We start from the raw sequence: 27,498 nt of genomic DNA, 5'->3' as shown, positions 1-27,498 counted from the left end.
TTTAAGAAAAAACCAACTTCCTCATAAACGTTGCTTCCAGCATTATCGATGCTGTTATTAGCATTTCTCAAAATTTTCAGCCCCACTGGAGCGCGCAACTGGCCCAAAAAAATTGGAGGACGCTTAAGCTTCGCCTTCAAGAGTGGAACGCGACAGCGTTGCCGTCGACCCACCAAGGGGTGTAAGACAATGCGCTCAGACAGAGATCACTTACGAGGCGCCCCGCATCGGACTCTGCGCCCACCTATCACGCGGTGAGCGTCGAGCAACGCAGCGTTCGGCGCGGCAACGAAACGCGCGCCTGAACAAACGGAACGAAGCAAAGAACTCGGTGTCTCGGAGGGGGAAACGATCTACGCCAGCCAAACGTCGTGATCGGCACGGGCAGAGAGATAGATAGATAGTAATCTAAAGAAAGGAACGGCGCTTGATTCTGCAACCCGTGTGGGAGCACGGCGAAGCGTCGTCAGGGGAGAGGGAGTCGGGGACGCGAGGCGCCTGGCACCGGTCCGCGCACAGCCCCAATGCGCGCGCGGCGCGCCACCTGTCGGGGCAGCGCCGTACATTGAGAGGAGGGGGTCTATTGTTTGCCGCAAGATGGCTCTGCGTGTGTGGTAAGCGCAGAAGAAATGTAGCGGAAACGTACTTCGCTATTCGTGTAAATGCGACTTCTGTAAGTTACATGCTCATAATTACCGATATACACCGCAGTATAACTTTCTACGGCTCGTTTCTAAGGCAACACCGCATTCACTAGACGCGCTTTTGTACCGCTTTCAAGCATCGAACTCGTGGCTGAGTGGTAGCGTCTCCGTCTCACACTCCGGAGACCCTGGTTCGATTCCCACCCAGCCCATCTTGGAAGTTGCTTTTTATTTATGAAGTGCCTGCCATGATTTATCGCTCACGGCCAACGCCGCGGACGCCGACACCGACGCCGACGACACCGGCTTTTCTGCGACACGAGCTCCTTAACGCTATCGCGTTAATAACACGCCTCCATAGAATCCTGCGGCCCGTCCGCGGGAGCCCAGGAGGAAAAGCACGCCGCGCGCAGCCAGCGGGCGAGGAGAATCGAGGAGAAAAGCGCCGTGAGGAGGAGAGTGCCGCTACTTTCAAATTATCAAGGGGTTTTAAGAGTATAGCAAAGTCCCTTGATAAGAGTATAGCAGCGCGCCCGCAGCCTGCGTGCGAGTGTAATCTGGTCTAGACAGTAACATAAGACAGTCCTGAAAGATATAACGCGCGGCAAACACGACAAGAGTGATCTGTTTCCAAATTTTTTGCTATCATTCGTTGCCTCCTGTTCACTCCTGTTCGTTCGATCGATGTTCATATCTCCTGTTCGTTCGATCGAGCACTTTCTGATCAAAGAATTCAGTTTGGCCTGCGCTTCGCAATATTATTGACTCATTCGGTAGGAAAGTTTTGCTAATTCCTTCATCCCGGGTGACGAGTGTCACAAAGCTGCAAGATAACGAGCCCTTACCTTGTGAATCGGCTTGTTTCTGTATTCCAGTGCAAGGTATCCCGCTACGAGGCCCACTACGTACGTACCAACGTGCGTAAAAGGCTTGTAATAGATTAACTCTAGAGAGCGGTATACTTTTCTGGAAAAAAAGGCATGAACAATTTTTAACGTCATTGGGCCGAATACATTGAGAGGCTTTTTAAGTAGTAATGGTAAATAAAAAAAGCCGCTAGGCGATGCATGAAATTTCTAAGGTGCAACTCCTTGGTGCAATATTTTTTTCCCTTATATCAACATTAGGATAGCAGCACTGAACGTGGTGTGTTATATTTCACTAAATCTAGCTGCGAACTTCTCATACAAGCACTAGAGTTACAGGTTTAGTCTAATGGGACGCGATGTCCTCACCTTTGGTCGTTTGTCGCCACGGTCATGGAGTATGCGACATCCCAGTAGTAAATCTGAAGCGCGGTCATCACAGTGAAAGCAATGGCGAGCACAGCAGACAGCACCAGACCAATTTTGGGATGCCTGAGCAGAAAGAGAAAAAAAGTATGGTACAATTTTGATGCCTAGAGTAGAGCGAGTTTCAGTGATGGAACAACGGTAGATATATGAATTTCGGGGTGATACTACTTTTTGTCATAGCAGCCTGCCGAAATGCACAATATATAGCAGGTCACTTTTCGGGATTATTGCAATTTATTCAAATAATATACATAATGAATGCATATGCATCAACTTACAGAAGGAGGTCTCGAGGTAATTCACCGTGGGCAAGACCTTCTGTGCAAGTGCAATGAGGTCATCGCATACAGGCAATCACGGCAATTGCAGCGGGATAATACACTTCTCCAAAGGTGAGCCGGCCTTGGCGATCACACCTTTCCAGACGGAAAAAATGTACCTCCACTATTTATTTATTTTTTATTACGTATGTGATTTGAGGTGGAATGAGAAACCTTGACCGCCATTGCGAAAGTACCAAGATGGCGGCTAAGTTTTTTTTTTTTTTTTGAAGTCGATCAGGTTTGCCTTTGGCGAATATTTTTATTTAATTGTTCCCGAATGACGCTCTACTGAAGAGTTTATCGTACGAAGCGGCTATTCAACGAATCCATGCTTCGTGCACCCACGCTCAACAACACGTTGCCACTGATGGCAGAACGACACGGGACGCTCACGTCGAGTCGAAAATACGAAATGCGCTGAAAAAAAAAACTGCTTATACCAACGACAACCGTGGGAACAGACCCTGGAATCGCAAGGACCCGTCGTCTCGGACGGTTCAGTTCAGAAAGAACTCGGCCAATAATTGTTAATTTTAGTTCATTCAAAGACGAAAGAAGAGGCTGTTCTGTCAAATAAGAGAAAGTTAAAAGGGAGGCCTACTGGCATTTCAGAGGACTTCTCTTAACCCGTACAAAAAAAAAGGAAGATACTGTGGGATTATGCTAAAGCTCACAAGGTCACTAATGGTAAAGCGCATTTGAAATACGATGTACTTTATTTGGATAGCGCCAAATACATATATGACGAATATATGACGCCAGGTGGTTCAAGCTACTTCACAGACAAACCCGGAACGCTCTGTTTTGTCATTTCTGGTTCTAAATTGCAGAAGTGTTAAGAACAAAGTAGAGGAGCTGCGCGGTCTAATCGACATGACGAAACCGTCGGTTGCAATTGGAAGTCAATTATGGCTGGACGGTGATGTCATGGATATATAGCGAAGTTTTTCCCAGCAACTACGTCAGCTATCGAAATGATCACGACAGTCATGGTGGAGGTGTCTTCATTCTTGTAGATCTTTTAGTTAACTCTCGTAAGATCGGAATTGATGTAGGAATAAGCGAGGCTGTGTGGCCTCAAATTAGACCTCGAAATGGTAAATCGCTATCCGCATGCTGATTTTACAAGCCATCTGGAAGCTGGCTTCATGTTTTGGGCGACTAAACTGACATGAGTGAAACTGTTCAAACTGGCAGTTTAGCTATTGGAAGAGATTTTAACATTCCTGAAATAAACTGGTGGTCAAAGAGTGTATCATATAGAACCACTACTGCATTAGGCTACGAAATGCTAACTCTCTGCAATGCGTTCAGCTTATCCCAGTTAGGGATGCAGCCAACGCGCGGCAATAAAGTTTTGGATTTATTAATGACTAATCCACTATGGGCAGTTCAGTTTACCCTTGCATTTCCTGGTATCAGTGATCACAATTATGTTTTGGCGGAAATGAACTTTCAGTATGTTAAACTTGAAGAATTGTGGCTATCGGGACATTTACATTCATCAAAAGGCACGTATCCCCGAGATAACGTGTGTATTAGAATCCTATATTGATGTGTACAAAACATCGTCTGAATCACTCAGCGTAGATGAACTGTGGACAGGCACGTACCCAAGAGGGGGGGGGGGGGACCCGGTCCCCTCCCCCCGAAATTAAGCGGCATACCCCCCCTCCCCTCCCCGCCCATGTCATAAAATCCTCACACACATTCCTAAAGCGCCACCAAATCAATGTTGAGACTTGACAGCTTTTCGGTGGTGAACATTTTGCTTCCCTTTTCACTCCTTTTGGATGACGGTATTTATCGGCATCTCCTGGGGTGTGAAGGCCAGTTTTCTCATCGATTCGGTGCCCGCTCGATTAATTCGAGATGCGTTCAGTTGTCACCATCTATTCAACGGTCACGCGCATGGCTGTTGCTTCGTTAGTTCAACCTTCTTTGTTTAGACTGATTCAGGGACCAGGAAAGAGATTCGGTTCGTATTCAGCTGGTCTGCATGCTTTAGGAACGATTTGCAGCCGGAGGAAACGCCAGTTGAGTTTAACTTTTCCTTTTGCTTTATTATTTCTTCGAGTGGCGGCTCGCCGCAATGCTGGCAGATCGTCGGAACCATATACCCGCGATATGGGTTAAATAAAGTGCAAATTAAAATAATGCAAAACAGCGTCCATCATCAAACCTTGCAATAACCCTTAAACCAATAAGCACAATGTGTCACCCGTTACCTCGTCTGGTTTTCCTAATTGTACAGCACTTTTAGTGCAAAGTTGTCAACTGGAAACAAGAGTCGCAAGGAGTTGAGAAATTAAGCCAAGGCAACAGCCAAACAGGAAGGAAAAGCGAAAATGAACAAATTTAACCATTGTTTATGAAAATATTTATGGATCAACATCTTTTTATTTAAAAAGGAAGTAGAGAAAAAGCTGCCGGAACTGGAGAGCAATTTTGTGTATCTTGAATGACACTTCTACACTTATCAGTCGAGCCGCCTGACATAAAAAATTATGGGGTTTTACGTGCCAAAACCACTTCCTGATTATGAGGCACGCCGTAGTGGAGGACTCCGGAAATTTTGACCACCTGGGGTTCGTTAACCTGCACCTAAATCATCGAAATGCGGCCGCCGTGGCCGGGATTCGATCCCGCGACCTTGTGCTCAGCAGCCTAACACCATAGCCACTGAGCAACCACGGCGGGTCGCCTGACATAGCCACTTCTCTGCTGTGCTTATGTAGGTGTTCTAACCTTCCGTGGCGGGCGCAGTACGTCTAGAACCGCAGCGTCCTGCGCTCTACGCGGTTGTACAGGACCGGCGGCCATGCATTATTACGCAGCTTCCCAAATAATAATACGAGTCGATTTTGACATTTAACTTGGTAGAGCAGTAAATGAGGGGTCCAAAAGAACTGTGACTGTTCCGCAAATATATATTTCTCTATAGTTCTTCTAGAGCTATTAAAAAAAACGCCACTATAGTCGGATACAACTTAAGTCGGCGGTGAAGCCCTGCGCAAGCCCTCATAACCGCCAGCCACTGTTCCTCCGCGAGGCTGCAAATAATTCGTACTTCAAACTTTTCCTGTTACCCAAATAAGGCGGCAACCACAAAAATAAAATTATTAGCGCGTAATTTTATACGTTTTCCCTCGCCTATCATAGTGGAATGGCGAAAGCCCAATTCTTTATTAAAGTGGAATAAAATGCTGGCTTCGCTGCAACTATTTATTGTCAAGCTTCACTTCAGTTGGCAGTAAAATTTCGTGAGTAAAACGTGCTCAGCAGTGCAATGAACGGCAGACTTTTGAAGATCTGATTAATTAAGGAGTTTTACGTGCCAAAACCACGATCTGACAATGAGGCACACCGTAGTGGGGGACTCCGGAAATTTGGACCACCTGGGCTTCTTTAACGTGCACTTAAATCTAAGTAGACGGGTATTTTCGTATTTCGCCCCCATCGAAATGCGGCTGCCGTGGCCGGGATTCAATCCCGCGACCTCGTGCTTAGCAGCCCAACACCCTAGCCACTAAGCAACCATGGCGGGTAGACTTTTGAAGAGTGAGAGGCTCAAAATCCATACGCTTTGTCCATTTCTGTTGCACAACTCATTGCTTCCGTCGATGAAAAGACTCTTCAAGAACAGCAGAGGCTCCGGAGGTATCAAGTACGACGCCATATTCAAAAGGCCACATGACGATTTTGTTTACTTCTGTGATTGGCTGGCGGAGTAACACAACCCCGCGCGGTCCGTGTGCGTTGGTTTCCAACTGCTGTTTTAAGTTGTATGCTACTACACAGGCCTTTGTCCTGCAGTGGACATAAAATAGGCGGATGATGATGATAGAAATCTTTATTTTGCACTTTAGTTTGTTTACTTGTTCTTGGCAGTGTTCTTCCTGCGCGGGTCCATTCCACGTGGTTCCTTGTTTGCCAAGTAAAGAAGAGGTGTATCTCCCAGGCGTACCCTTGAGATTTCTCTTTTGCCGGTTTACCCGCCTTTATGGCGAATGGCGGGCGTTATTCCCATTTATGCTTATAAAGGTACCCCCCTCATTTGCTATGAAAAGTTACGTCAGGTTGCCCCCCCCCCTTGAAAGAATATCCTGGGTACGTGCCTGGCTGTGGAGCACACTGAAAGATATACTTGTTGGTATGCGTGAGCGAGATGTGCCGTCATGGGTGATGACGAAACGTCCCAGCAAAAACAAGCCATTGTTCACAAAAGAGGTGCGCAGAGTCATTGAAAAGAGACAGCAGCTATACGTACGTATACGTCCCGGGCCATTCTGGTATAGAAGGCAACGAAATAGCGGGCTCATTGGCAAAATCGACCCATACATATGGGGAAACTCAACTCATCCCTTTATCACCAATGGACACAAAACGTATATTGAGAGCACTAAAGAAAGACTTGTGTATGTCAACATGATTTAATGAAAACACTAAGGAATCAATTATTTACGAAGTGGACCCTCAACTCAAGTACCAGCTGGATGTACAACTTTCTAAGAGTACCGAGACACTAATTTATCGACTGTGCCTTGGGACAGCATATACCAAGCATTTCCTATATCGCATCAAACGGGCTGCTTCCCCGGCTTGCTCCTGTGGCCACGATGATGAGGATGTTCGCCATCTACTCCTCGAATGCCCCATATACGAGATGCAAAGACGGCAGCTAGAACAAGAGCTAGACTCCATTGATCCTCACCGGCCGTTCTCACTCGCAAACTTGCCGGGCTTATGGCCACCGAAAATAGCACAGCCAAAAGTATTGAACGCACTTGAACATTTTTGTGAAGGAACAGGCATCCTTAACAAGTACTAGGTATTGCACTGAATAATCACACGATGTTACTATAACGTTCTTCTCTTATATGTAATTATTAGTGCTTGTATATTACGTGTTATACATTTTTCCGTGCGTGAATTATTTTAATACTGTATAATTCCTCCTCTGTTTATATGCTCATCGAAGTCTACATCACGGCCGTTTGTGTGTGTGTGTGACTTTGTTTACGAACTCAATGTGGTGCAACTTGCAATTGACTTTTATACTCTTATGTTCATGGGCGTATAGGACTCCTCTGTGGATTCCTGACCGTATGAAGTGATTTCTTTTCATTTTCCTACATATTTCTATAGTGTTGTTTCCGCTATGAGAAAAGGAGTAGCCGTCACCATTATAAGGTGACTATGTCTCTTTCTTTTATTTTCATTTCAATAAAAAACAAGAGATATGAATGCTTCGGTTAAAAAAAAACCAAATTGCCTACTTCCAGTCCTTCGACATGCGCATCCATGATCGCCCTAAAGAATTTTGGCAGCATGTTAAAAGAAATAGAAAGGATGAGTTGTCCTTCCCACCACTCAATCATGACGGAATTATCGTTGACGATAATCTGGAGAAATCCAAGTGCTTTAACGCGTTTTTCAGCTTGATGTTTTCTGCTACTGAAAGCAACAACCTTAGCCCTGCCTACTGTTGCCCTGACTTTATCAGTGCCGAACCCATGGCGGACGTTGTATTTGAACGGTGAGGAATTGTGCCGCTCTTAGAACGCTTAAAGAACACAGTACCACTGGGCATGACGGTATACCCATGATCCTGCTCTCTTCTTGTGTTTCTTTTTTCTTTGTCAATGTACCTGCAGATTCTTTTAACCAAGTTATTACAGGGCTGATCTTTATCTGATGAATGGAAACTTGCAAACGTTTTGCTTATACATAAATCGGGACTTATAAATATTGTCTAAAATTTTTGACCCGTATCTTTGACCAGTGTGATGTGTAAAGTTTTAGAGCACGTGTTTTATACTAATAATATGAGCCATCTTAGTGCATACTCATAACGTTTGGATTTATGGTCTTCGCAGCGGTTACTCGTGTGTCACCCAGTTTACCGAATTCCTTCATGACTTACCAAGCGCACTGGATACAGGACAGTCTGTTGACTGCATATTCCTGGACTTTCTAAAAGCCTTTGAAGTTGTGTCACATTCGTTATTGATGGAAAAATTATCTTTGTACAACATAAATGACAACGTTAGGAGATGGATGAAGGAGTATTTGAGCTTGAGGAGTCAGAGCGTTGTTGTCAGGCGGAGCAGTCTCAAGAAATTGATGTTACCTCAGGAGTGCCTCAGGGATCTGTTCTGGGTCATTTACTGTTCATAATTTACATGAATGAGATTTTTTACTGGTATTTTTTCATGCATGTGACTGTTCGCGAATGATTGCGTATTGTATAGCATTATCAACGATTGAGGTGACTACGAAGCAGTACGACAGGACTTGTGTACAGTAGTCCAACGGTGTGAGCATTGGGAAATGCATATTAATTTACAAAAGTCTGTACATATGTGTTTCATTAAAAAAGGCTCCTCGTGATTTCACATATAACAGTAACAATACCAAACTGCTGTCAGTAGTGGAATTTAAATATATTAGTGTATCTTTAACCAGTGTAGTGTTGTGGCACCGCCATGTCGATTTCCTTACTGCCAGAACATGGCGTGCTTTCGGCTTCCTGCGTCGTAACGCGAGACATTTTCCTGTAAAGACCAAAGAACTGTTGTATATATCAAATGGTCGAAGCATACTTGAGTATGCTTGTGCAATCTGGGACCCGAAATCTGTATAAAAAGTTAGAAAGAGTTCAAAATTTGTCCATTCGTTCTTGTTTAATAACCATGACAGGTATTTCAGCCTATCGAATGTGAAAAACACTTAGCGCTGGAACAGACTTCAAAAACATATAGAAGTTCTCCGGTTGAAATTGTTTCATAATATATTTCAGTCAGAAACTGGAATTGACTGAACTCAATATATATTTAGCCCTGATTATGTGTCCGTACGAAGAGACCCTTCGCTCAAGGTTAAGGAATACAGGTAACGGACTGACCTTTTTAAAATGTCTTTGTCTTTTTTCTCAAAAACAATTTCCGACTGGAACAAATTGCCTGAGGAGCTAGTATCCATAACATCCAATGATTCATTTTCTTCCTTGCTGTGACATTTTTATGTATAGCAACTTTGTGTTTTTGCTATCTCAATGTTATTTCTTTTTCTCGCCACCAGCATGCGGTGGTATTTTGTGTACGTTTTCGTTTTCACCCCCCCTCCCCCACTGTAATGCCAGGAAACGGCGTTGTGGCTATTATGATAAATAAACACAAGTTCGGCGTCTTCAATTCACTGTTTTTTCGCGACATTGAAAGAACGTCATATACGAACGCACACGTAAGATTAATATCAGACAAGTGGTCCACATACATTGAAATGGGTTCTGGGGTTGACAGTTAAGAGAAAATAAAGAATAAATATGCGTTCGATTTGCGCAGTGACGCAGCCAATTTTTTTATGCTTTACACAATGTTTCGATTATATGGAGGTTTTCTCTAACACCGAAGGATATGTAGCGCCATGATTCTGCGCGGTTACAATTAAAGCCTGTTGTTTCCGACCTCGCCTGTTTTGCAGTGCTATTTTCGCCCCTTGCTGTCTCCTTGTCAACGTCATAAATAGGTTCACCATCTGCAGCTTAGTTCAGATGAATGGAAATATATGGCGGGGATTGTTACGGCCCAAAGTGTCTGTGAAGGAAGCGGTATTAGAGAGGGCTAAATTTGACCCCGCCCGACTCTTTTACGTGCCTCTCAATCCACGAACACGAGACCCTGTGAATAAAAACAAAAGGCCACAGTCGCTGAGCCATCGTGGCGAGTGTTCCGTGAGAAACGGAAACCTGAAGCCCTTTACAATGGACCAACCAATGGCCGTGCATTCATTAATGAGAGCACAAACGGCTGCTCGTCCTACACGTTAACAGTTAAAACAAAGTAGGAAGCATGATCGCAGCAAGCCACTATATTGATGAGTTGCAATGTTTAGCAGAACGCTTACCTGACGAATGTGAGAGTCAGTGGAAGTGCCACAAAAAGGAAAAGCTGCATGTCGGCACTCACGTACCACAGATGTTGCAGGCACTGTAGCAAAAGGGAGAGATACAGTCGTGAGAAAGAGTTTCCTTCAAAACAATTCTAGTATAGCGTATATCTCTTAATTTCATAGTTTCTACGGCGTGGCAGCCCGTGCCCCGTAAGCATTTCTTATGTGTGTTGCAGTCTTCTCCCATACGTAGAAGAAGAGAAAAGTACTGCTTAGAAATTAAATATTAGTGAACAATAAATTATTATCGAGTTAAAGCTGTTTAAGAGCATGCTATTACACCATTGTCACAGACGTCTTTGCTACTGTTGTTGTATTGTGCGCCAAAAGTGTTTGTAATTTCCTATTAGAAATACGCGAAAGACAACGGCCGAGTTCACGCAAAGACGAGTCGCTATAGAAAGGCAAAAGCCAATACAACTAAACAAAATGTAAGAGGCGAACGGAAGTAACGAGAACGGACTCTGGTGTCTGAAAGTGAATGCTGTACCGCGGTAGGTGATCACTGCACCCGGCTGGTCACGAACAAGGAGCTGCACTGCACCTGTAGCACGGACGATATAGCACTTTACGATATATTTAGCGCTGATCTTACCTATATCGTCACAGCTACATTGTAACCGGATTTGCGGGGTCTTTGAGCTCTCTGATTAGGAAACATATTGCATTGCGCTCAGAAGTGCTACCGAAAAGAATGCTCCACTGAAAGCAGCTAAAACTGCAGGCCGCGCGTCGCCTGATCTACTCAATTAATCAAAGCACACCGCCAAAAGTCTAAACGTCACTGATAATGAGCGTTAGGTTAATCTCAAAAGTTGTTAGTCGACGCGTCAAGTAAGGCGCCGTGCACGCACCATGTCATTCATTGAGTTGAAGTTGTTAAAGTGCAGGAACACGGTCCACCATTTTGAAATGCAGCCCTGCACTTCACTTGCCACGAAATCTTGATCCGCTGGACCATCGACTAGTAGTGGTAGCAAAAATGTGGCCAAAATGACTCCAACGATTGGTATCGTCAACCTGGCAATAGCAGACAAGTCAATAAGAAGACTTAGATGGGCTAGTTGGTTGCTGGCTTGGTGGAACGTGCTTATAACGGCGCGTTTGAGGACGTCCTCTGTGCATTCTTTCTGTGTCCTGTCCTCAAACGCACCGTTATAACCCCGTTCCACCAAGTAGACAAGTCACAAGTCACGTAAGCAGTTTCCCAGTGAATAATTCAAGGGGTATGATACTGTCGACCGACATGGAGATCGATATTGTCGCGATAAATATAGGAGCCCGATCACTTAATCCCGAAGTTTCAGAGCTCTTCTGGCTTTATGTCCCCCAAAAATACCGACAGAGCCCATTTCACGATGAATGTCGACGTTAATGGGATTAGCATTGAAGCAATATGATAACACATCGCCTTGTCACCGCCGAAACGCGACATGTATGAGGAGTGTACTGCAGCCGGGCGCCTATCTCGCGATTCCCTCTGGACACGCTGCGCCATCTAACGGCGCCGCCGCGAAGTCCGCGTGTGGCCTGCGAGATTCGTGGCGCGCTGGGGCTTGCGAAAGCAGATAACTTTTTTCCCTCGCCTAGGGCATGTGTTCGTGGTGCAGCGTTAAAGCGTAGGACTGCTGTGATTGAGGAACCCGCGTGACGAGGGTTCGATTGCGCCTAGCACTGAATCGATTTTAAAGTTGTTTTTTTTTTTCAAGAGCGGCGTTAGGCACGGCTGTTTTTTATCGTGAGCAGCTGAAAATGCGCATGAGTTGCCAGACTTTTAACACACTCGCGATTAAACAAAGAAATAATTTTGAAGTAGCTAGTCAATTCACTCACATTTCACAAAGTAGTCATTTAATGTACGAAGAACACGGTGCGATAACGACAGTGCCAAGATGCCTTTAAGTTAAGATGATCAATTTATGATTATAACAAGCATCTCCAGGCTCTTAGGCTAGCCAAGGGCTGAACTTATCACTTAATTGTTACCATATCGAGAGATCATTCCACTAATAGGTCAGCCGGTAACTCAATCAATCAATTAGTATTCATGCAGTAACGATCTCCTTCTATAATTGGGCAACAGTTCGCGTTCTTTTTTTTTTAGGTGACGCTCCATCCGCAATTACACAATACGTACCTGATATAACGCTTGCAGCAACCAATGAGGAAAACGATGAGCAGGTTCTGCTTGTACAAACCTTGCCGAAAGCCAAGGAGTGAAAACGTTAACGCGAAGCCACTGAAAAGCAAAACAAAATGTATAAGAAACTGATAAAAAAATCCCTACGACCGGTTCGTTCCTGAAACGTAGTCACCTATTACGAGTAGCATGCTGCCTTCGAATGTTATTTCGTTTGCCTAAATTTCTCGTTTGTGGTAAGAACCAACGGGCGTCTACTTCAACGTGTTATTTGAACGTGCAGCAAATGCAGTATATTATAGAGGTAGTATTTGAAGTAAATACGGGCACCGCCAGCTCAGGCTTAAATAATCTCCTCCTAACGACCTTCGTGGGGTCAGGGCAACGGAGATGCCTGCTCGCTATCTCTCTTTCAGAGAAGCCATAACGTTTACCTGCAGCCACGGCCGAGCCAAAAATAAGACGTGATCAAAACTGCAGGGGTCTATTATGTGATCGATGGAGTAACTTACGCACTTGACGTTGCGGCAAATACCATCCTGATCACAACATGCGACCTTTATATTTACACGTTGACGTCTTGTCGCAGAGGCACAAAATAACTTTAATAACAATGGCACTCAGTAACAAAAACGTTCAGTAGTTTCCATATCATGCCATGTTACTTATAAAGTACTATCAGCTTGTTGCCGCACGCTGCAGTGATCGCGTTTCTTTTCAGCTATCCGTACATCCGATAAATTTAAGGTATTGCACAAAAAATGGCCAAGTACGGAGGAACCGAGAAGAAATTAACGTTTGTCCGGCGTTTCTGGTTATACCTCCCCTCCAGCTGCTGTCACATTTTCCAAAATTGCCTGTGTCGTCATGCCATGCACTTCTCACCTTAGATATAGGAACGTGGAAACGCTGAGGAACCCGTTCGGGATTATCTGCGAGACAACCTTCTTGCTGATGTTTTCTATATTGAACAGGTTGCCTGCGTGTGAAACCAGGAGAGAGAGAAAAACATTAAGAAGCGATAAGAAGAAGGACAAAATAAAGGAGAAAGGGAGGGGAGGGCTGACATTTTGGATTTTTCGTTAGTCACGACCATATGAAAAGTACAGATAATGAAGTCTAGGAAAGCATAGAGACGATTCTTTGTCCTTTTATTCGAAATGCAGAAATGACAAGGTAAAGAAAAATGAAAGCGGACGACGAAAAAGCAACCTGCCGCCGGCGAGAACTGAAACCACCCCATCCGCAATGCGCGTTCGATGCTCTACCACTGGACTACGGCGGCGGTTGTTCGCACGTCCGCATTCCTGGATATTTGTGCACAAGACCCTTGGAATGTTAAACAGCGCCACTCGAGGCCCTAGCTCAAGACGTAGCAAATCCTTTTGACCGCCGGCGTAACGTAGTAAGTGAACACTTTGTTTATGCGCCTTCCAACGCTGTTATAATTTAATAGGCTATTTCAACTGCACTTATACTTCAAGATGCATGCAACAGTGAGAACAAAGGAAGTCTCAACTTCGACAATGGTACTTGTGTTCGTTAGGGCCACGACTGATTCCTGTTTTCTGTGAAAACTAAGCCCACCGGACTGACGACTGTTTAAAGTAATTTTCAGAGCGCAGCTCTTAGGTGCCAGTTCCTGCGTTTGGCGCCCCACGGCGGCGTTCCACGGCGTAACCGAGCGAACGAGCACAGCGAAGGACGAAAGAGCGAACGCGGAGCGCAGTGGGTAATAAAAGACGGCGATAACAAAGAGAGCGCGAGGAGGAAAGCGGAGGAGGAGAGTACAGCGGAACCATAAGGCGGAAATCTGAAGAGGAGGGTATGGCGAAAGCGGAAGAAGAAAAGCGTAGTGCCACGCAAGACGGGCTCTGCGGCAACGACGGCTACGAGATAGCGCCAGAGTTGCGCGCCATCGTGTCTTCACCGATGGTATGCGGCGAGTACGTCCACCGATACCATATATGAAAACAAAGCGCTGCATGAGCGGTGACTGCCTATAGCCTGTTTCACATGATGCGATTTTCGACGCACCGGAAGTGCGATTTCCTTCGTTTGCGACGAAAATTGCAGTCGCAGTGCCGACCCCCCGATTTTCGGCTGCAACAAACCGGTTGGTCGCATAGTCGCACCGTCGCAGCGATCACTGCGATTTTCCGCCGAAATTGCGCGGAGAGCTATTTCGCCGGTTTGTTTTGGAAAATGGCATCTGGCTGAACAAGTGCAATGCGCAGAGATGTGGGCTGCCGAATTCGGTACGTGGCTAGGAGAATATGTCTAGGAGCAGGAACCGCTTATGCGCAATCACGAGCAATATACGCACATCGTTTCTCCAGAAGCTGACGATGAGCACGGGCAGCTCGAGGATACGGTGGGCTCACACGACGACTTCACTGCATACTGCATATGCGGTGGGAGTAGCTATATGGAGTTGCTGATAGGTCAACTTGTAGGTTGTCGTAGCGCAGACGGAACGACACGGACATATAAGGCACATGAACCAACACACAGCGCTGAACAACCAGCTGCGAAGAGCTGTTGTTTACGTGCGCCATGTCACATCGCACCGAACATCAGAAACCGCCGTTCCGCACTCCAAAACAAACGTGAACTTTAAAGCATTCTTAAATTACAAAAGTCGCCTATTATTTTCTGCTAATGAAGAAAGATCAATAATATTATAATGTAAACGTTTTATTCCTTACAATAAAAGAATTATGCAGCGTGTGCCACGAAACCTGGCAGTAAGCAACCCTGGCGTCGCACCAGTCGCACTGTTGAAATCGCAGTCATGTGAAATGGGCCTTCTAAAAATCGCATTGCGACGCGTGCGACTGCGCCGATTTTCGTCGTTCCAGTAGCAGCATGGGAAACAGCCTTATGGCGGCTGCGGTGAATCCCGCCCACGCGCCGCCCACGCGCCGCCCACGCGCCACCGACGCGCTGCCTCTCTCGCTCTTTCAATTAGTGAGGAACTCGCGCCACACTTCGCTCCGTTTGCAACGTGCCGCGCGAGTCGGATTGTCCGCGCCAGCGAATATATGACGAAATGAAAACACGCATAGAGCTGCGCTCATATTTCTCATTACGGAGTCGTAGGCGAATTTTTTGTCGCCCCTACTACTTGGAAGAACCTGTAGCACCCTCCCCACTCTCCCACTATCATAGCTAATCTCTCCTAATGAACACTTCCAGTTCACTAACCCTTACTTAACTATTTAGTTCCCCTTTATGATCGTCGCCCCCGGGGGTAGAGTGAGCTACGTGTATAAACGCTGCGAAGGAAAGCAGATGTCCTTACGAGGACAAGCCCCGTTGCCGAAACGTCGGCTCCAGGAGTAGGCTTCCCTTGTTTGCCCACTGTCGATCCCTTCAAGTGGCAATCTTCCTGTGAACCTTTCTTCTTGATTGAAAATACATTCAAGGAAGACAGGGTGAGAGTTGCAGGGTAAATTGCCAACAGTTGCTAGCTGCATAGAACGGGCCACAGTGAATCCAAGCTTTAAAAAAATGCTTACTAACGAAGTTGTGGGGAAAGAAAGGAGAGAAAAGAAAGTCAACGCGAGAGTCTCGTCGGCCGAGTCCGACGAAGGGCAAGGCGGGCCATACCGAATACTTCAAATATCGTTCCTATCAGAACTACTGGCTACGTCGTCGTGCGCCAGGCCGGCCCGCAAGCAGCTTCTTTATAATCAGAGGTGCTCACCGGAGAATTCGACTTGCACCATTATGTAGGCGTGTCCGTATATGACCCACAGGATTAGCAGCACCTTGAAGCCACCGAGGAAGAGAAGAGGCCGGTTCTTGTCCGTGTTCTCGGTGCGCAGCAGGTAGCGCGTGTTGCTTATAGCAGAGAAGTAGAGCAGCGTTCCAAGCATCGTGCCGTCTGGGGGTGGAATTGGATCAAAAAAGAGCGGTGTACAAAACCCTGACTTCTTTTGATGCTCTAATTCGCGGACTTGCCACGACGCATGTGCAGTAAACAATTAAAAAAATATATGTCATATAAATGCATGCAGCCCTGTGTGATTCAAGGGAGTTATAACCGTAAAGCTATTTCGATCTTTTCTATTCAATTTCTGCAGTCAATCCTTCGTGATTTGTGAACATATCTTCGGGCCGCCCCCACTGCGCCTTGCCTGTCACAGGACGGCAAAAAAGAGTCACAATCGCTTTAGCATATACGCTAAAGAGGATGAAGGCGAAAGCCTGCGCGCTCACGAGACACTCATTGTATTACTTGACAATTTCATTCTAATGCGTTGTTACTTCCTGTTACTTGTTTCCTCCCACCAAAGGTTGTGGGTTCAAGTGCCTTAAGTAACTCTATCTTAATTAACTGTCTCTTAATCAACTTCGCCTTAATTAACACCAAAGGCCGTGGGTTCGACTCCCATCAGGGGTCGAGGGTTGGACTGCAATTTTGGTGTCATTGAATTTTGGTGCCATAAAGACGGCTGGTCAAAATTTTCGTAACGCCGGACGGTCCAATTTTGTCCCATGAGCCATCTAAGGGTATCGCCTTAAAACCTCGAAAACTCCGCATATGATATGGCGTGTGCACACTGATCGTGCATGATAAAGCCGTAGAAAAGAAAAAATATGATTTCCACTTCTATGCCTTTTTTCACCATCAGCCCTAGGCTATTGTTGAAAAGCTTTCGGGCTACGCCCACTTCGCCGGTCTGTCGCGCGACGTCACAAAACCGGAAAAACTCAGAGCGTCAAAGTGACGTGAACGCATTAAATAGCCATTAATATGCCAAACAAAACCGATCTTTTTTTTTTTCGGAAAAGCCAAAGATTGCCCCGTTCCGAAATGAATATACGATGGTTGGCACAGGCGACTCGGAGATGCCGGGAAGAATGGTTTATTCGCGCATAATTAAAAATTTTGCGTGGCAGCATAACGTTGTCAAGCCCTTTCGGCACGTACAAGACAACGCTGTTTCAACTTTTCTTTGCTGAGGGTTAGTTTTAGCTGCATTTTTACTCTGCCGTGGCACGCCGCCGCAATTTTCCTCCAGACACCGAAAGCTAAGCCAGGAGAAGCGGTCCAATCGCCAACGCCGGCACTACCATCACGACTAGGCGCGTCACCGCGCCACAAAAGCGAAGGCCACCAACTTGCCCACGCACGCCGTTCGGGCTGCCGCCGCCGCATCTCTTTCACCCCTCTTCAATTCCCTCTCCCACTTGTGCAGCGCGGTTGAGGTGTCCTCAACTGAGAGACAGTTACTGCGCTGCACTTTACCCCATTTTTTTTATTCCGCATACAAGAATCTCTATCCCTCTCCTCATCCAGTTGTCTACTTTCAGTGCGCTAGCCCGGTACAACGAAACCTTCTCGACTTCTGCGTGATCCTCGCCTCTATTCAGCCAATTGGATAAAAAAAACCTGTCGAGTACGTCAATGCTATTCGCTCTGAAAGCAAACAAATGTGACCTCCTATTAATGAAGTGTTTATTCGTTACAAAAGCGGAATAAACAGGTAGTATTTTATACAAGGGAGGGTCCGAAAATCTAAGATTGCACCGGGATATTCAACAGGAAATGCAAAGAATTAATACATGGGAAGCAATATAGCAGGTGTTACTGAATATAGATGAACAAAATCAATACAGAGAGTAATCAGAATTCTGAAACATAGATAGTCATCTAGTAGGTAAAAGCACATGAAACGAAAGTTCCCTTATAACAGAACCTTTACCACACATAATGCATTATACAACTGCGCAATTGCTGCCGGAGCGCAACGCCGCCCCCTTCCCTAGCTCCCATCCCCCCACGGGCTTTCGCGCGACGGAAGACGGCGCGCTGGCTCTTCGCCGTCTTTCATCGCGCGCGCCAGATTGAGCCGCGATCGTCGGCTTCCCTCGCGTGTAACAACGACGCGCGGCGATGCTGTTGTCACCTTTGGACGGCAAAAATGCGGCTGGAATGTCCATATAATTGCTATCGCAATAAAATGACCGTGCTTTGACGAGTACATGCTCTGATGTCAAATTTAATCTTGCATTTCAAGCGATGAACATGGCTATGAAACTCAAGGTTGCTATCTATTTGTATGCCAAGAAATGCTACAGATTAAGTGATAATGATATGATGTAATCCAAGAATCACAGATGTAGCGTTAGGTATGTGTTTCCGTGGGGACCGGACATAAGTTTAGTCTTAGATGGGTTAGGGGCCAATTGATTGACAGAACACCAGCGAACAATTAGTCTTAAAGCAGTATTTGGTTTCAGAGTTAAAGAAGCAATACAAGTATTAGATGTTAAAACAGTAGTGTCATTAGCATATAAAATGACATGAGTATCCATTAGTTCTTTAGACAGGTCATTAACGTAGATTATCAAGACTAACGGACCTAAACTAGAGCTCTGAAGTGCGCTTTGGTCAAATGTTTTTGTACCAGAAAGACAGCCCCCCCAGCAAACAACTTGTTGCCTGTTCAGTAAATACGAATTTGAAAATTTTAATGGAGGAATAGTTACACCATAAGCTTAAAGTTTGTGAAAAAGGATATTATAGTTAACAGTATCAAAATGCTTACTGAAATTTAAGAAGATAGAATCGACAAGATATCTAGAATCCCCCCCAATAGCATTTTTAATAAAATCTGTTAAAGAAAGAAAAGCCAGACTTATTGAGTGTCCAGAACGGAATCCGAATTGAGAGTTGGTTAATACATTAAACTTACTTAGGTAATTTTTAGACGCACCCCAAGAAGTTGTTCTATAGTTTTACTAATGACGGAAATGATAGAAATAGGACGATAATTAGACAGGATATGCCTGTCATCCTTCAAAGCAGGAATTACTTTTGCTGTCTTTAAAAAGCAAAGGAAAAACACCGTTATTGAAAATTAGGTTTGTGATGGTAGTTTTGTGTGTCGTAGACAAGATGAGCCACTAATTTTAGATGGCCAGCAGAAAAATTATTTAATTCGGGACCAGTGTTTTTGAGGTTACGGATTACAGCGATCACCTCGTGTGGTGTGAAGGGAAACAGAGAAAACGAGACACCAATATGTTTCAATTCACAATGAGAGGCTATAAGACGGTCAATATTCATTTCATGAAAATAATTACTGAAAGCATTTTTGTTATCAACCGCATAAGTGTAAGTTTCTACATTACCATTGATTTTATCTACGAGAACGCTGCGCGCGTCCTTGTTTAAAAAAGGATTCAACAACTCCTATTGTTTCTTAGTTTTCTTTCTATATTTTTCTCTCTTTCTATATCTTTTAAAATTCATGTTCGTAATAACGCTTTTTTACATTCTTTAGCAGATTAGTTAAAACAGCGAAGTAAGTTTTATATCGTAAAAGCGAATCGGTGAACATAAACGAGGAGGGCGTTTCACAGCCTGTTCAAACAACGCTACCAGTCGCCGCCCGATGCTTGCGTCGGCGGATACGTAAATTTGATGACATAAGATTGGAATGAAAACATATTGGAACCGTTCACGTTATAGGGCCCAGGTATACGGCAGGAAATTCTGACTTGTTTGATTGAGAACATAAAGCGAATAATACATTTCACTGTCGTTTACTGTTAAAAGAATCAGTATTTTGTCTCAGATTATCGCTTAGATATGACATAAAGACCCACAGACTTGATATTTTATGTAAGTGTGGTGTCATATGAGCCACCTGTTTCCAATAAAGGAAAATAAATTTTCCAGTTATATTCGTCTCAATGCTGGTTATAGGTGCTTTCTTTAACAGTGTACCATATTGCACAACGTATTAGAGGTACCATGTAAGATCATTTCAGTTTGTGCCTGTTTATGCCATCTTTTGTGTGTCACCTCATCCATCACCCCTTTTTTTTTTCGCAGTAGATTCTGGACTTGTTGTTAGGCTAACGTCTCTAGATTTCATTTCATTGTCTCTCTCATGTTCTGTCTCTCTTTCATGCTTATAGGTTAACAAAACCAGAAGTAAACCTATGTAATCCTACTCGATACCGGCTGCCACTGTTTTTCAAGCCTGATTCTCAGAAAACCCGAGGAAAATGGAACGTAATGACTGCAGGCAAAAAAAAAAATCATTGAGATTCAGAACGTACAGTGACTGAAATAAGAATGCAGAAGTGAATGCCTACGGGGAAAAATAAAGAAATTCAGTGGGAAAGGAGCCACCAAGACTGTTTATCAACCATAGAGTGCTTTTATTTTACATTATTATCCTAAACCTTTCCTGCGGAGACCGGATCGCCAATCCGGTCGAAGCGCAAGGACACAGCAGGGTATTTCCCGCAACAGGTACGTGCACAAACAATGACTTACGAAGGACTAAAACCGGACTCTTCGTTCCAAAAAAAAGGGGGAAAAAACGAAAGATTGAGAGTTTCAAGTGAGTTGTGGATTTCCCGCAACAGGTACGTGAACGAAAAAGTCGTGGCAAATGAATAACTAAAGCTGGGTTCTTCGTTTCAAAAAAGGAAGAAAAAAAAAAGATTGAGAGTACCAATTAACGTGGCGTAGAGTAGTGAGCAGTGCTGTTTTCGAGGCGCCCCTTTCCTGCTGTCTGCGGCTACTCGAACTATGACGTAGCGTCCAGCTGACGCCAGGTGTGTCGCTCTGGGGGCGGCGCTCTTTTCAGGGGCAGGTCCAAGTTCCTTTGGCTCGCGGCATGCTGTCGCAATGAGCATTTCCCCGGCTACGAACCGATCGGCCACCCTCCCCTCTGACCACACGCACAGGCGGAGCCAGACGTTTTCAAGGTGAAGCTTACCACACATTTAATTACGATAACTCCTTCGTCTTCTCCATTCAAGGTAATTGCATCGATGACTGCCAGGTTCATCGAGACATTTCCACTTTGTATGCCCCAAAGTGTGCTTATTATGCGCGCGGGCGCACGCGCCAGGCGCATGTGGGTCTTCCTTAATTGCCACAAGATGATTTTCTTTTTTTATCGCTGTCTCCAGACGATCTCCAGCTGGAGAGTTACGCCATAGACGGGACTGCCCGCGAGCGGCGAAATTTGCTCGCGGTGTTCTGTCCAGGCGAATATTATGCCGTCGCCGTCGTGGCTGTTGTTAAGAGGACGTCCACCCGAAATATATTAGGGACAGGAATGCGTCTTGTTCGTATTGTGCTATCTGTCTGTCCCTCTGGAAACATCAAAATTGGGTCACACGACCCCTAAAGGCTTTTAATAGAAAAAAAGAGATATAGAAAATGTGCAGATGTACGCTCGTTCAAGGACGCTCACTACACTCGTAGAAAAATAAATGATGCAGTGACATTGATATTAACGGCCGTACCGCCCCGTACCTGCAACTTAGACGGTTTCTCTTACCCTTCTGCTTGGCGTCGCATGCACCGCGTGCGCCCATTAGCCATTCCGTAAGCGTTGCCACAACAACCGTGAGCGCAAGACCTCCTAGCACCGCCCTGCAGTCGGAAAGAGAAAACGCAAGACAATGAATGCTATGAAATACACCAACTACGCGATTCTTCGAGCGACCACAGTTCGATCTTTCCTTACGTGGCGACGTCAAATTTTTGCATCAAAATCTGCTGATTGCTTCACTCTAACGACATATTAGGAAACTTTGACTTGGAGAATGATACTGGGTCTGCCTATCTGGTCTGAAAGGTCTCTATCAGATCATCCGGCCTTCCTGGAACGAAGCGGATAAAAATGCGCGTGGTCTGCGCGTTATCTATTTTCACAGAATATGAGTAATTGTGCAAGCATTTCAGGGCATCAGCCGTGTGCTGAGGCTTTTTGAACATTTTGACCACGGTGCACTCATGCTCAGAAGAATAAAATATCAACAGCTCGAATTTTTGCGTTTTAGTAGTTGTATGCATTTTTTTTCTACTTGTTACTTGTCGTATATTTATTTGTTTATTTATTTATTTTGTGTATTTATTTATTTAGAAATCTGACAGCCGTAGGAGGAGAAGGATCAAAAGGAAAGAAGGAAAGGTAGGAAGGTCAACCAGACGCACGTCTGGTTTGCTACCCTACGCGGGAGAAGGGGTTTAAGGGATGAAAAGAAAGGAGAGGGAGAGAAGAAGGTACTATCAGTGGGAGTACATGCGGATGTCGATAACTTCACGCAAGTAAGAACACCCAAGGCTTACATGGATGCTGCTTGAAGTTTTGTGATGGCCTTAGGAGCGTCCGTACGACAGCTTCTGACCGTGGAGTTTATCCCATACTGGCCGAGCACTGAGAATCAGAAAGGCAGGATAAATCAACCCATATGAGCAGTGAAAGTGTTGCCTGAATTAGACATATTAAACTAGGGGCACAAAAACAAGATGTCCCTACGTTGACCAGATAGGTAATAGAAAGCTAAAAACTGAGAAGTAGCGGTATTAAGCAGTCAAAATATTTTGTGCACAATTTTCGCCACACAACATAGCGTTTCGTCACGGTACGTCATGGCTCCCTGAGCAAAAAGTATGTGGACCAGAGACACTGCGATAAGCGCCATTTTCTTCTTTGCCAATGAACGTAACTTGACATTGGCAACATTTCAGTGCACTTGTCAATATCAGTTTGTGCTTCTGACTCAAGAATGAATTCAGTTTTCTTTGCTTCTTTGTTTTGGGGGGAGGGAGGGGGGGATACATGGATCTGATCCATATACTTTTGCTCACGGGTGTACGTGCGGAAAAATTGCTTCTTTTAGAAGAAAACCACCCTTTAGCACCCGCAAGTCACGCGTCAGCGTAATACTTAAGCGTCATTGTCTTGCTGCAACATTTTCCAAAAAATTTCACATTAAACACATGTACCCTGACACGCAGGCACCTGCGGGACTAAAGTAAAGTTGTCCGTCGACGTACTTTTTGTGGCCAACACTTGCAGGTCCTCGGTGGTGCACGTCGACGGGGTGCAGATCCCGATGCGGTAATCCGTGCTGGCGAATTTGTTGTGCGTGGTCCGTGTAAGCGGGTTCTTACGCCCCTACGAAATAAGGCGTATTGCTTTCAGTCTCTTGTGGCTTGCGAGCAAGACCTTTTATTCGTCTCTTAAAGAGACGCTAAAGAGAAACACTGAATCAATTTAGACTCATAAAGTATACTTTGAAAACTCTGTTTTCGTTGCGATAAGTGAGTGATCGCTTGAAAACAAAATTTTTAAAAAATATGGTCAAAGATATTTTTTGTTTATTTCGTGCCGAAACTTCAGTCCGAATAAGTCAGTTTGACGTCACGGATTTCAAAAAAAAAGCGTATTTGGGTCGTTACGGCTGAGTAAAACTTGAAACTTACCGAGTTCAACCTTTAGCTTTTTATTTAAATTCAATGTAGTGCATCTTTATCCACAAACGATAAACTATAGGCCCAGAGAAACACCATAAAAATGCGCGACGTCACGGCAAGACGGTGCGAGAATTTCGAGAGGTGGCGTCTCCGCTCACCTTTCCCTTTCGCGTCTTTTGTGGCTTGCGAAGCACCATCTCGCTGTAAGAGCGGCTTTTTGCTATTGTAGAAATGCAATCAACTAATGCAGCTCGAATAACTCGTTTTTTTTTTTCTGTTTGGCGTGTCACTGGGTTGGCTTCAAGCGACAAACAGGATTGATGATTTCGTCCGCTGACGATGGCAACGTGGCTCACGTGGCACGGAATCACGAATCGTGATTCTCTGCAGCTCAACCACGTGATGCTCATCCGCAGACTGAACCAGCTGTTTCTCCCATCGGGTGAACTTAGCCTGAATGCTTGCTCCTTTCAGCCCACCTTTTGGTGAACGTTAAAGTAAACGTTGAACTAACGCTGTAGAGAGATAGAAAGCTTGAGCTGTAGCCTCGCAGATTACAATTGTGGCAAATAAGGCATTGTGACATTGAACTTCTGCAGGCTCTTTAATTCAAGAAAAGATGGGCGAAAAAAAAAAAGAAGGCGTAAGTACTGACGTCGCTTTCAAGTGCCCGCACCAGCTGCACCATGACGTCATAGTATTTGAACTTCACTAGAGTAGAAGCCCGGTCCGGCCGACGTAGCGTAGTTCAAATTCAGGAAGACCAGCGCTCGGACGAAATTCACAGAGAAGAATGACACATGTACACGCATTGCATTGGAATTTCACAGACGAAATAGAATTTGGCAATGTCTGTCGAAAAATAGGCAACTGTTTCTTAATAAGAAAAAGACAAAGGTGCTGACTTTTTCTTATATAATAAACAAAGCTCTACCTGGCAGCTTTTCTGGAATTTTACTTTCAAAACAGGAACGATTAAAATAAGCTAAAATATCGCGAGATTATTAACGTCACAGGGAGCCACAGTTTTCTAGTTCAGTTGCCTTGAAGACTTCAGAGTATATATATATATATATATATATATATATATATATATATATACATATATACATACACGGTGTTTCAGTAACCACGTTCAAAAATCTTGAACAGTTGCTTGTGGCAGATATCCAATGCTAGCTCATTAGCTGGTCTACTCGAAGTGGCGGACAATACTTGCACAAGAAATTAAGATGCAAAATCGAAAATTAATAAAAATTCACTAATTAAATTTTAACTAATTACATTATGGCCCATATTACAATTTACAAATTCTAGCTGGGCAGTTCGCAAAGGTGGATCCCGTTGGAACGAATTTTCAAGGTGACACCAGTTTCGAGATATAAATTCCCCGATGTTTGCGGAGAAATGCATTGGCGTTCCAGTTAACTTGTTAACAAAACGTCGTTTCATGCACTGAAGCACACGGAGGATTTTGCAAATGCGCCTCATTCTTTCGGTTATTTAGGACATACCCTCGCGCTGAATACTTGTAAGAATGACTCGCATTTACAATATCATCCGTAGGTCCTTTGTGGGTTTCTATTGCAGAAAAAGAGACAATGTGCCACTATTTCCCCAAATTCTACTTTACATAGTTTCTTCCTCCTTTACGATTTCTCTCTACTACTTTTTCTTTTGCGTACTAAAGTTCCGATTGGCACGTCTCCTTCCGCAGCACATTCATGCTTCTTTTTGCTTAGAGTCCGAAGAATTTACGGTTACGACCTGCGCGCATAGTCATGTAAAGGAGTTCTGCACCCGTTGAATGCCTTAGTGGCAGACGTTACCAACGCATGAGATTGCACAGGTAGAATAATTGCCACCCAAGCACGCCAGGCTTGAGCGGTAATCCGATGTAATGCAAAGCGAATATTTAACGAGTAATCTGCCAGCCTGCACGGATATTGTATTTCTCTTTAGCGTCCTCTCATATGATCATGAGCTGTGCATGACGACGGCCTGTTCGGGCATGTGCAACGATATTCTATATACAAAGTACAGCAGCAGACTTGATGAAAAAAAAAGTGCGAAATCTTGAAAAATGCAGTATACCAGGTACCACGTCAGCAACACATCTGTTGTACATAATGACTGACGCTTGGCGCTGGCGAGTTGACACAGCTAGCGACAGTATTACGAGACGATGGCTACGGCTCCAGCGAAGCACGAACGATGCAGGCGTAAAAGTCAATTTTGTAACTATAATACCATACGTTAAAAAAAAAGAAACCTTACGTTTATTCGGCACTATTCGGGAGCAATTTTCCTTATACAATTCAGTAAGACTTCATAACCTTCGGGTAAGAAAATATCGTATCGCATAGACCGTTTTTTCGTAGGCGCCGCCATATTGTGAACGCAGTGGCGCCGCCTATGAGCAGCGCCATACTAGCTTGGGTGAAAGCGGTCTTTTGCATGGCAGGTGCACGCTCGGCCGTAGGTTATGGCGTTTGTTTTCGCGGTCGTGCGGTCTGTTTAGTATGACGTGCGTCTTCTACGTGGGAAACCTCCTGTGAGACGTGCTGAAGTGGTTTAAGGCGTCATGGCCGGAATTTCTTCTGGCGTTGAGGTAGACGGAATACGCAGCGCGATGTGTGCGCGCATATCTGAGCCTACAATCAGCCTCGGAGATCAATACACGTGTATTTCTGAATGTTCCAATCTCTAATGTGACCTTATTGCAGTATTATCCTCTATTTCTAAGCTGCGGTTTAGGAGCCATGAAACATACGCGACGATCGTATAACAGCGTGGGTACCGCTCTGCAATGATAGGAGCTGTGATGTTATACGTTGACAAGCGTTCAAACTGTTCGCTGCAGGTTACATTGTGTGACTATTTCGTTCGACGGATGAGGTTTCCGCCCCTGAATAAAATAGTTTTGGCAAGTAATAGCAGCATACCTTACAGTCTGAATTAAGCTTGTGCAGCAAAGGGACTGTTTACGAACTGCCTGAGCATCCTAAGCAGTGGAAGGTGCTGGATTAGATATATTTGTTCTATATACCGCATGGTTCAAGCATACGGCATCAGCGGTTATATATGTATAAACATTGTGCGGCGCGACTATGCGAGGTCGTATTGCGGCGTTAGCTCGTTTTCTCTTGCTTTTTCGTGAAAGAGGATGATAGCAGAATTTTTTTTCAGTTGCGTTCGTTCCGTTCTCTACGACGCACTCACACGTATTACGGAAATTTTGTCCTCAAACATAGGCGTCGCATTCTTTTTAGGCGATCCCTCTCATATATTATGGCTGTATACAAGGCCAAAAAGGCAATGCCAAAGCGCACAGCTTACATATGTATCGTGCTGGTTCACCAACCGCAGTGATTGCAGTGTTGAACAGCGCCATCGGCCTCATGCAGGAATGCTAGCGCAGACATATGGTAATTTGAAGGCTACTAGACTTGAAATGCGCAAGAACGATGCCGGTGCATCACAAGTATTTGATAGCGCCTGCCGCTTAGATGTTTCGTGGTTGCCTTAGGTTGGCCGTGCGTGAGCATGTTTTATCTTTTACTTCCTAAGCCAAGCGATAAGACTGAGCTGATTTACCATTTAATGCTGGTAATACACAGACACCGGTTTTCTTTGTTGAATTAAAGCCGATATAAGCAAAATGGTTCACAATACCTACACACATCGCGACTGATAACGTGCGTACACCGCGGCTGACAAAGAGCGTCACATGTTTGCGCCTCCAAGACATATTTCCGCCTACTGTAGTTACCGATGCACCGAAAGGCCTCCCTGACGACCTTATATGAACGGACATGGCATACATTTCACAAAGTACCATCTAAAACATCTCGAAATCGTTCCGCAGCACGCGACAGCAATACTTTCAAGCAGCGCC

At 44.8% G+C, this 27,498-nt stretch overlaps 1 protein-coding gene across 1 annotated transcript in view; it reads right to left on the bottom strand.

Moving 5' to 3' along the window:
- The window catches only part of LOC142584623 (nose resistant to fluoxetine protein 6-like), a 51,878-nt gene that overhangs the window by 15,711 nt on the left and 8,669 nt on the right, over positions 1-27,498 (bottom strand). The window contains exons 3-12 of the mRNA XM_075694771.1: positions 23,181-23,301; positions 22,470-22,557; positions 21,676-21,770; positions 16,065-16,244; positions 13,241-13,334; positions 12,353-12,454; positions 11,070-11,235; positions 10,171-10,253; positions 1,880-2,002; positions 1,490-1,610 (exon numbers count right to left, since the gene is read on the bottom strand). Of these exons, the coding sequence (XP_075550886.1) occupies positions 1,490-1,610; positions 1,880-2,002; positions 10,171-10,253; positions 11,070-11,235; positions 12,353-12,454; positions 13,241-13,334; positions 16,065-16,244; positions 21,676-21,770; positions 22,470-22,557; positions 23,181-23,301 (1,173 nt within the window). The remainder of the gene's footprint in view (positions 1-1,489; positions 1,611-1,879; positions 2,003-10,170; positions 10,254-11,069; positions 11,236-12,352; positions 12,455-13,240; positions 13,335-16,064; positions 16,245-21,675; positions 21,771-22,469; positions 22,558-23,180; positions 23,302-27,498) is intronic.

This window comes from Dermacentor variabilis, chromosome 1 (genome assembly GCF_050947875.1).
Source record: "Dermacentor variabilis isolate Ectoservices chromosome 1, ASM5094787v1, whole genome shotgun sequence".
NCBI classification, from domain to species: domain Eukaryota; kingdom Metazoa; phylum Arthropoda; class Arachnida; order Ixodida; family Ixodidae; genus Dermacentor; species Dermacentor variabilis.
Note: the sequence above shows the minus strand (reverse complement) of the source record. Positions and strands in the feature narration are given on the sequence as shown.